The 11411-nt window shown below is 41.2% G+C and overlaps 1 protein-coding gene across 1 annotated transcript in view; it reads left to right on the top strand.

The window, feature by feature from the left end:
• Positions 1 to 720: 720 nt before the first annotated feature.
• LOC103798585 overlaps positions 721 to 11411 on the top strand; it is a gene marked incomplete at its 5' end in the record, with an annotated part of 21731 nt that continues 11040 nt past the window's right edge. Inside the window, one exon of the mRNA XM_009070863.1 lies at positions 721 to 900. Coding sequence (XP_009069111.1) covers positions 721 to 900 — 180 coding nt within the window. The remainder of the gene's footprint in view (positions 901 to 11411) is intronic.

Below are 11411 nucleotides of genomic sequence, written 5' to 3'. Positions count from 1 at the left end.
AAAGGGCTGGCTCAGGAACACACAGGGACTGAAAATTGGGACCAAGGTGTATTCAGGGGTAGAAAGAAGACAAGGCAAAGCCAGGATCCCACCTTCATACTAAGTGTTACAGGCAGTGGTGTCCAAGGGCAGATAAGAGACAAGCAGAAATGATTCTTCTTTCTGATACATGGTAGAAGGCTGGAATTCATCAACAACTCCAAATGTTTGCTAATGCTGTGTGTTCCTATCTGGCATGGGATGTGCAATTTCTGGCAACAATTAAGGCTGTGATTACTCATCCCTGCAATTGAGATTTCAAATTCCTCTTCTAGCCCTGGTGTAATTTCATTCTGGATGTATTACTGCCTATTATATTAAAGACCCTTCAAAATCAATCTTCAGTCACTTGGCTGAGCTGATGAAGTGAAAACACTGTGTGGATGGCAGCTTGCCTCCTTCAGGACTGCAAACCAACTGTGCTGCCATCATGCAAATCTACAGATGTAGTCTCTTCCTTTTGCTGTTGTGCTCCCACCAGGTAACTCACCTGGTCAGGCTGAGTGCTGTGCCCACCACCTGCCTCTGGAGGGACTGCACTGCCTCCTCAGTGGAAGGAGAAATTTTCTCAGATGCAGAGGGAGTGAAAGGAGGCCCTGAGTATACGGAAGAATAGAGCTGACATCTTGTTGCTTTGCACCACATTCTTACAGGGCTGACTTTCTCTTGTGCTTTCTGTAGGGGCTACCAAAGACATGGGGAAGATGCTGGGTGGGGATGAGGAGAAAGACCCAGATGCTGCCAAGAAAGAAGAGGAACGACAGGAAGCCCTCAGGCAACAAGAGGAAGAGAGGAAAGCCAAATATGCCAAGATGGAGGCTGAAAGAGAAGTTATGAGACAAGGGATTCGAGACAAGGTAGGTATCTGGCTCTCAACAGACATTGGTCGAGTCATAAAGCCTAATGGAGGACTGCTGATTTCAGCTGATTTGTGGCTAGTTCCCTGAGCACCTGGATTTAGCCAGATAATTACTTTGCCACACGAAAATTTATAATCTTGTGCTCTGTTCCTTGAGCTCTGTCCCTGTTTAAATACACCTCAACACAGAAAAGCACTGCAAAGTTGAAATAGAGAGTGAATATGATGAAAAATACATCTTTTACAATTTTTTAAATATTCACACTATATTAAATGCAAGAAGTTTCTCTGTCCCTATGAGGATGATTTCCTAGCTTGCACTTGCAATTTTTGAGATGGGTCATAATTTATTGTCTTTCCGAGAGATACAGTGCAACTATCTTCTGTATTGATTACAAAGCTTTCTTTGTGTTGACCAGTGATATGAGACAAATCTAGTCACTTTCCATGTTTAGGCTTCCACCACTGACATGGGATTCATCTGAAAGAAAGAGAGTTTCATTTATGTGAGGGACTTAACCTTTGGGAAGCACTCTCTTCTACTTAAGTTGATTCTTGTAACAGTACAATTTGGCACAAGAAGAAAACAAATAGGTGTGACAATTCAGAATAAGACTTAAAAGGTGTACGCAGCAAACCTTTACTGAAGAAATGACATTAATTTAAGGTAGCTGAACCCATTGTTACCATTGGGTCAAACTTCTGGTGCAATCCTTGTGATTCAGGATGGAAGCATGGATAAGAATGAAATTCTCTGGTTGCATACTGCATGTTGTAAAGTTATTGAATTATTGAAAGTTGTTCTGCAAATAAAGAAGTTTGGGATTATGCTTCTAAGAAAAGAAAGGATTTAGAGGGAATTGTCCTCCTGTGACATTGCTAGAGACAGGTATTCATATGATCATTTAAAAGAGGGTACTGGTTACCAGACAGACAGATGCAGAAGCACTACCTTGTCAACATTTGTTGTTTCATAATCCGAGACTCATAGGATGGTTTGGATTGGAAGGGACCTTAAAGATCATCTATTTCCACTCCCCCTACTGTGGTCGGGGGTGCCATTCACTAGATGTGGTTGCTCAGGACCCCTTCCAGCCTGGCCTTGAACACTATCAGGGATGGGGCATCCACAACTTCTCTGTTCCAGTGCTTCATGACCTTCTGAGTAAAGAATATCTTCCTAGTTCCTAATCTAAACCTGTCCTCTCTACGTTTAAAACTGTTGTCCCTTGTCTTGTCACTAAGTGCTCATATGCAATGTTCCTCTCCCTCCTTTTTATGAGCCTCCTTGTGGTATGGAAGGGTGTGCTGAAGTCTCCCCAAAGCCTTCTCTTCTCCAGGCTGAATAATCCAAGCAATAATGTATTCAATGAATATGTATCTAGAGAGTCTAGTGGATTCATATAAGCATATCAGTGTGCACATAATATGTTCAATGTATGTTTATAGGTGGAACTGTTTCTGAGCAATGACATAGGTCATGAGTGGAGGGGAAAAAGCCGAACAATCACATTCATGAGCAGGATGCATACAGCCTGAGCTTGAATAAAGCATCCAGTCTTCGCTGTGATACTGTCAGCTATCTAGACTTTGCAGAGCTGGCTGAGAACTAGGTGGCAGAGTCTCTTGGAAAACCTTGAGCAATATGCCAATAAGACAAAGAGTTGGGTCCATGGAGAGAGAGAACAGGAATACTTGGAGGAACATTATTTGATTTCAGTCAAGGCTTTGGAGTGCAGCTTTTCTAGTGGTGTAGTGGGCTACCTTTGAGATTAGCAACAGAAAGTCCTGCTTTGGGCAGGACACCTGGATTGTGGAAACACAAGTGCACAGTTTCCTGTGGATTTCTTTCTCCTATGGGTAATCCAAGGTAGCATGCATTTGAAAGATGAAGCTGCTTTCTGCAGAATCAGAAAAGATGGATAAAGCTGTAGAAAGGAGCTGTATTTTTTCTTCTTTTCTTTTTCTAAAGTTTCATGAAAGAGAGGTTCCTTTGTCCTGATGAAGAGATGTATTTGATGATATACAAGACAATGTCTTGAAGTACTGTGGATTGGTGGCTGGAAATATGAGACAAATGTTTAAAAAATTTTAAAAGAGATGGATTATTTCCTCCATTACTTAATTATGTAGAAATCACCTTCATTTCTTTGCCAACTCCAGGAAAAGTAAAAATGCAGGGGAGAAAACTGAAACAACAGTTTTGTCTGCTATGTATACATATACAAGTTGTTGTTAGCAGGTATAAAAAAATCCAAGACGTTTTAAGTTTTAGGCAGCTCCATGATGATATTTGCCAATTTCTCACACTTAAAAGTGAGAAATAAGCACTTTTGTCAAGTGAGTAGGAACAGGTTATTTACACAGAATACAATTTGAAAGCGCACATCCTAGGTCATGAACCCACAGTCATGAAGTTTCTCCTTTAATGCAGCTACAGGATGTCGGGATAAAAAGCCAGGGAATCACAGCTTCATCACTTCGTTAATGTGGTTCTAGGAGAGGCTAACAGAAAGGACAGGGTCATCACCTTTGTTGTTTTGGACTTTTTGCCTTGGCTTTCCAACAAGCGTGATGAACGCATTCTCTTGTTTAGGGCTTCAGGAATTGTGGGAGCTATGGCAGGCTTGAAGGGAATAATCACAGATCCCACAGATGTGTTCTAGCCTGTGCTAACTTCTGGTTTGAAATCCAGTCTTTTAAATCAAGAGACATGCCCTCAGCCATGCATGGCAGCTGGGCACAGAAGTGACTTAGGGAAGGGGTGAAACAAATTATGCGGAAGTCAAGTATTTTTTTCCATTAAAAATTACACAGAAAAATATACAGCCTTTGGACATGACATTTTGAAATAACTGAGCCACCGGTTGCCTGAACTTCTACCCAATATTGAAGTCCAACATCTGGTAGTGAAAATGTATTGAAAGAATGTAAAGAGCATAACTAGGTGTCGTGGTTTAGGAATGGTATTCCCTGATTTAGTGTTCCCACTCAAACACCTCAGACGATGTGCTGCCTGCTCACTCCCCTACTCGTCTTTGCTGTGACAGGATGGAGGGAATGAGAGGCACAAAAAGGTGGTTATCAAGGGTTGAGAAAAGAACAATTTACTAGAAACAGCAATGAAATAAGAAAATTAACAATAACAGCAATGATAGTAATAACAGTTTACCAGAAAGGTGAACGATTCACATGCAATTGCTCACCATGTGGAACCTGGTGCCTCATGACTGACCACTAACCACTGTGCACTGACCACACTGGAAGGGTACCCACACACCTCCACATAGCATGAGGTGGTATAGAATAACTCCAGGGACTTGGTGTGCCTCTCCTGACTGGTGCAAAAGTTAACCCTGTCTTGGCCAGAACCAGGACACTGGGGTATACTCCCAACTTCCTCTCACCCCAAGATGTGTGCATGCAGCTTGGTTTCTGGCGTGATCTGGTCTTTAATGCTTCACAGAATTTCTGGGCCCTACCACAGCTCTCCCTGGGGACAGTTGCCGCACTTGACCAATATAGGTGAGACTGCTGAGAGGCCTTCAATGCCCCTGTGTCTGGTAGGTGAGGCTGTGGATAGCTAATATCCCTGTTACCTTGGTAATACCAAGTGCCAGCAGCTTGCCATGCTGCAGCAGCTATCTTGTTTCCAGTGCCCTTTTGTGGAATATGGCCCTCTGTAAAGAGATGAGCTTGTTTGTGTATATACCTGCACACCTTCAGCAGTGAAAGCTAATTACTTTCTTCATGTGATAATCCATAGTTATTTATTTACCTACTTAATTATTTTCACCATTCTGGTAGAACTCAAACCTGAGAGAGCTCTAGTCCATGCTCTATAATTAACTCTACCTATTAGAGAGACAATGTCCATAGTTTGTCTTCCTGAAAATCTCACACATGCTTTAGGGAGTCAATATTGCTGAACCCATGCTGAAAAGTACCAAGAGCTCAAGGCTGTACTTGCAATGGTGTGTTTAAACCAAAAAAAAGGATGTAAGCATGGTCCTCTGTTCAAATGATTTTACTTCAATATAGAATTTAGGTTTAATGTAGTCCGTGCTTGAGACGGAGCATAAACTGCTTCAGTAGTTGTACACTCACTTCTTGAAATGAAAGAGGAAAGTGTCTGTGGCCGAGCCTGGCTTTGACCAGCCTTATATTCTGGTAATATGCTGTATAGCACATGGTTTATTGCCCGTGTTTATGTGCTATAAAGCAGAAGTTTAGTTGCTTTAATAAGGATTCCTGTCCTTCAAATGGAGAATGGGACCTATTTGAGAAGTACAGAAAGGTGTCAAATGGAAAATTCTATTGCTGGAAGAATGAAGCTTGTCTCTAGAACTGTAATTGACCCTGTTGGGTGCTGTGTAAAGTCTGTGGCACAGTGCATGGTCGTATGTTTATGCTTCTAGGAACCTCAGCTCTCCCATTGCACAAGACAAAGTCAACTGTTTTCTTAGTAAGCCGATGTTCAGTATTTAATCTCTGTCATGCCTTACAATGTGTGTCCTCAAGCTCATTAACTATCCAGTATCAAAATTCTGATGGCAATATAATGAATTTCCTCATCTGAGGGTTTAGTTATCTGTTGCTATTATTACTATGTTTTCACTAACGTAGTTGAGTTAATCCCAAGCATGGTTTCTTCTGAAATTTACCAGGGTGGAGGACAGAGTTTTGTTTAGTTTATTCTGTTTGCAAAATATGAAAGCAGAAGGGTCATTGTGTCATTGAAGCTTTGGTGGCAGGAGAATGTTTACAACGGATTGATGAGTGAGCCTCTATGGCACAGTAAGAAATGCTCAGGGCTTTCTGCCTATTTCCCTTTACTGCCAATAGAGAAATGGTGAAATCTGGGTTTGATGTTTGTTCCTGCAGACAGCGTATCACACAGTGAGAGAATATGCAGTCCTTGTTCTCTTTAAGTGTGAATCCTTCTGTCTTTGGATGTGTGCCACTAGTTCTTTCCATTTTTCTTATTGGGCCATTAAATGGTCTCAGTTATTATGCAGTAAAATTCACTGCAGTATTTAGGACTGTCCACAGAATAATAGAATCATAGAATGGTGTTGGAAAGGACCATAAATATCATCTAGTTCCAGCCCCTCTGCCATGGGCAGAGGGGTCTTCTACTAGACTAGGGTGCTCAAAGCCCCATCTAACCTGGACCTGAACACTTCCAGGGATGGGGTATCCACAGTTTGTCTGGACAGCATGTTCCAGTGCTTCATCATCTTCACAGTAAAGAGTTTCTTCCTAACATCTAGTCTAAACATGCCCTCTTTCCATGTAAAGCCATTCTCCCTTGTCCTATCACTTCATGCCCTAGTAAACATCCCTCTCCATCTCTCTTGTAACCCCCTTTAGATACTGGAAGTCTGTCCTAAGTATCCCTGAAGTCCTCTCAACTCCAGGCTGAACAACCCAACTGTCTTTTAGGAGAGGCACTTCAGCCCTCATTTCATCTTCATGACTCTCCTCTGGACTCACTGCAACAGGTCCATGACCTTATCACATTGAGGGCACCAGAGCTGGATGTTGTACTCTGTGTCCCAGGAAAACCATGAAAACTATTCAGTTCTTTATAAATATTTAAGACATGTAGTCTTCCACTGTTTCAGATAGGTGGTACTGGAATTTACTTCTAGAAAACTAAGAACATTTGTGTTGCTGGCAATGGGAGCAATCCTAAGTTAGTGCCTTTATTTTCTCCAGTGTTCTTAGTGTTCTTTTTTTTTTTTTTTAAAATGTAAATCTGATTGCTGAACTCACTTTTAGCACTAAATCACTCAGATAAAAAGGAAATCGGGAATTATAGCTGCAGTCCTAGATTCTTATGTGAGATAATCAACATGCAACATCATATAATTATTTGATTTTAATATTTCATTTGCATATTTCCTTACATAACTGGTGCATAGCTGCAAAAATCCTGTCTTGTGGCAGGAAAAATACTAGAATATGAATTGGCTCTGTTCTTCAGCAATATCAGAATGCAAACTTAAGTTAGGTAAAACTTTATTGCTATAAAGCCTTGTCACACAGTTGGCTAAACTGTTTGATGTTATGCAATGTTCATTCTTGTATAACTTCAGATGCAGATATTGCAAAGGGCTTATAAAATCCATCTAAAAAGGACTGAAATTTCATTGCCTGCAAATGCAGTTTTGATGGTGAAGTCTTCCTTGTGAGGAAGAAATATATAGTACGTTTTTCATTGGAAACTATGGATAACTGAAAAAATGCAGAAATTTTATTATTTGCATGTCAAAAGATGAAATATCTCAAAGAAAATATTTTCCTCAGCAATGAATCATGTTCTGTAATTCAAAAGATAAAATTCCTGTCTCGTTGAACACAAAGATTCTGTCTGATCTCTTCCCTTTTAAATCATTGATATTAAACCAGTGATGTGAATTTTTATCCAGCACTTGTGATCTAATGAAGATGTGGCTACTGTTCAGTGTGGGAGCCTTAAAATAGATTTTCAGAGATCTATATGTATTGCACAGATGGAGAGGTATCATTAACTGGACTCTCCTGCTTCTACAGTGGATTTCTGTAATTCAGTATTAAAAAAAAAACACAAAGGAAAAAAATCCTTGATTAGTTTAGTTCAGTGCAGATACTCTTTGTTGTATAGATAGAAGTGTTTACAATTGGGTCACAGGCCTCTGGCCATGAGAAAGCAATAGGCTTGGCGATGACATTCCCAGTGTGATGCTTTGCAAGACAGGGATTAATTACATTGTGCCTTCCGTGAAGTGGAATGGATGAGTGGGATGAGTGAGCACTGTCATAACAGCATTAACGATGAGAACTGGTAAGAATTGCACTCTTTACAGCAATTTAATCATGGTCTGTTCTGGGGGAAGAAGGTTGCAAGGGCAATGTTCTGTGAAGTTCTGGCCACATTTGATTCATTGGTATTGAGGAGAGTAGGAGCTGTAGGAAGCCCAAGCAGATTTGCAAGAAAGAAATGCATTCACAGTGTGACTGAACAGCACCATAACCCCACAGATAGTTTTCATATTGGTATTCGAAGGCTTCAAGGGGATAAAGTGATTTGACTTGGGCTAGACTTCTGACCTTCTGTCAGAACTTGTCCCCCTATCAGTTGTGTGCAAGGATGTCCTGACTGGCCTGTGTTGCTTCTGAGACAGAATCTTGAGTTTCTGTTATCAGTTTTTTCCATAGCTTAAAGTACAGATCTTTAGCGTCAAACTTGTTTTCAAACTACAGCCTTTTGGAATTTTGCTAAATCACCCACTTCTCTAGCATTTTCAACCGTTGGGAATTCCAGACAAGCTTTAATTTTCTGCCTTGTATTTCCAAAAAAGTCCCCTTGTATGCAAGGCAGTGACTGTCCTTGTGAAAAGCAAATAAACTAGTTTCCTCCAGTAAGGGGTAGAACAGACAGAAAGCGAAAGGTCCAATAAATTAATCTGTGTATGCCTGGGATCAGCATTCTCTCTTACAAGTCCAAAGAGTGAATGATGCCTTCCCAGATGTGCTTTTCAGCACAGAACAGGGATTGATGTTCCTGCTAAAGACCTCCAAGGCCATTATTAAACATAGTCATCTTCAGGGTGATTGTAGAGAATCTGTTCGTACGTAGACCCAGTAGTTTTGTCTTTTTATTCTCTTAGAAGTTCCAGGGTATGCAGCATGTCTTGGTCTTTGTCAATCCAACTACTTATGTCTGTAGAATTCTCTAGGTGGTCTGAATGTAAATGTGTGTGCCAGGCCTTATCTCTTGGCATTAAACTATCAGAACTTCCCTGATTGGAAAAGCTGCATGCATTTCTTCCTGTACTGTAGCTTTAGGCTATTTTTTAACATTCATAAAGGGAAGGCACCTTTAGCAAACCATTGGAGCTCAGAAGCAAATTAGCATCATTTTCATCTGCTTCTATAATAGTTAAAGGCTCAATTATTTAGCAAAACCCAGCAGGTGTTGACTCCCCCACCAGTATGTTTGAGGCTCATTAGTCCTCTTTGTGCAGCTCTGCCTTGCTCTAACTTGGTTTCTATGTTTCAAGCTAGTCCAAATCTATACCAGTAGATGTCACTTTGGATACTTGCTAACGAGATCCCACTGGGTGATGCTTCTGAAGTATATTGAAATGTCTCTTGAAATGCAGCCTTTTTTACTATTGCTCACTGACTAGGTTGTTCTGTACAGATATTCAGCTGAAATCCTCTCTTAAACAACATTTGTCTTACTGACTTGGCTGGCAAAATCTATGCACATTGCTGATGTGGTGCTGAGAGGATTCACCCACTCAGGACTGGGTGCAAAGCAAACCCAAGCAGATGACATACAGTTATGAGTGTTTCAGTTTAACTAGGAAGGGTGTCTGAATGGTGTCTCAAGACTTCCTGGATGTGCCCATTGAAACTCCAAGTATTTGGCTCCCATACTTGCAAAGATGAATGGTCTTTCACAAGTTCTCTTCCAGTACCACTGCAACAGTGCATTCACCTCTGAAATACCACTTAGCTCTCTTTCTGCCTTTTTGATGCTTCTTTGTGATTTTAAATGTGGCTGAATGGTGAGGGTTTTTACACATTAGCCAGCATGACCAAGATGCACATAGGACAGACTTTCTCCCAAGAGATCTGCAAAATCTATTTTTTAACTTATTATTTTGTTTAATTTTCTATATTATAATATGTTCATTATATAGAGTCTATAAAATACAACATAATATAGTAGATATTAATTTATAATGTAATTAATAATGCAATTATTATTAATTACTGCACATTACTCTGTGTGATTTACAGGTGGACAAATTGAGCGGCTTGCCCTAAATCATGCACTGGTAGGGCAGGGAATCAAATGCATGAGCTGGAGGCCTAGGGATACAGCCTAACCCATGTGTAAATGGGGTTTCTCCTGAAGACCTGGACACATCCATAGGCAGCAAGCCATGACAGAGGTTAAGGACATAAAAATGAAGGCCATCCCAGAGTCTGTATAACCTCTGTTCCCATTGTCATTGTTCTCTAGAAGTGGTAGCCATGCTCACACCCAGCCACTTAGAATTTCTTTAGGCAGTAGACCTAAGAGCACATGGAATGTTTCTTGTCTAAATCCTGACAAAGGAGAGCATCATGAAGCAGAGCAGTTTATTTGCTGCTCTGCTGCTTTGGGGCATAAAATACTGTTTCCTTGATGGAAAAATACCTTAGTCAGGACGGTATAATATTTGGCTAAGTGGCTGGGCAAGCTCCGAGTTTTTTCCAGCACACCCACTCCAAAACCTTTGGTTCATCTCATCTTTAAAAGTAGACAGATCCTTCTGGTTCATACTGCTTGTGCCAGCCTCAAAATGCAGACAATTACATGAGATTAATTCGATCAGTACCTTTGCCCCTAATCAGTACAGCTACACCATTTTTTTCACGTAACTTTTTTTCCCCCTAGCTTACAAATCAGATGCAAGGGGATGGCTTGTACAGTTGGTGGTTCTTTTTTATGTCAAGCTAATTCAAGGACTGTGAAGGTCATCAAACAGGATTTAAAGGTCTGTTCCCATTTTGCTGCAGCCAAAGAGCTCAAATTACTGCTTGAAATCAGGCAATAGCCACATTATGTCTCTTCTATTGGCAGTTTGTTATCTGAGTCTTGAATGATCAGATAACTCACCAGGAATTAATGAGACCAGTGGAGTTATGCCCGCCTGAGAATGCAGCCTGACGCCTTCATGTCTCAGCTAATGGATGCATCATTGTTTTCCGATGAAAGTCATCGGAGCCAAGCTCGGCCCTTGAAATTCTGCTGCTTCCTTAGAGCAAGATGTCACTTTGTGCTGGCCTTACCATGAAGTTCTGCATCTGTTCTGGCATGGCTTTCAGTTTCATCAGCCTGGGATTTAAGACTGTCAGAGTGAATTAGTCACCCCATGCCTGAAAGAAGAAGGGCTCATACAAGGCCAGATCTGAGTTCATGCATGGGACAAGGTGGTAAAGTTTGAGACATGCTTTGCTTATCGTAGTTGTGAGGCCTTTGCCTCCTGTCTTCCTTCCCCACAGATGATCATTGCTTGTGATTAAGCTGGGAAATGAAGGGAGGGTTTGCATGCCCCATTCCTAGTGACTGCCAATTCATATGACCTTCCTGGGTGGGTATCAAGAGTTCTATTCCTTTCCTGGCTGGCCAGCTTTGACAGTCCTGTTGCTGATGCAGGAGAGAGGCTGTAGCCTTCCTTTGACCATGTGAAAGTTTGAGGAAGACAGACTGGCTGCTGCTGGGACAGAAGCAGGGAATTTGGGGAAACATTTGCATTATCATCATTTCCATTGGCTGTGGTATTCTAGGAATCCCTCTTTTTCCTTTGAGCACAGCCTTGTGTCCTGGCTCTATGTCTACTCCTTCCGGGAAGCATACACTCAGATTATTCCTGAGAGGAAGACTTAAGAAAAAATTTGTTTTCCTTGGTTAGGATGAAGGGAGGAAGAATGCAGCCTTTCAGCTCTAGGCCACCACATTCAGATTCCC

The sequence above is a fragment of the Acanthisitta chloris genome, unplaced genomic scaffold, assembly GCF_000695815.1.
Source record: "Acanthisitta chloris isolate BGI_N310 unplaced genomic scaffold, ASM69581v1 scaffold4460, whole genome shotgun sequence".
NCBI classification, from domain to species: Eukaryota; Metazoa; Chordata; class Aves; order Passeriformes; family Acanthisittidae; genus Acanthisitta; species Acanthisitta chloris.
Note: the sequence above shows the minus strand (reverse complement) of the source record. Positions and strands in the feature narration are given on the sequence as shown.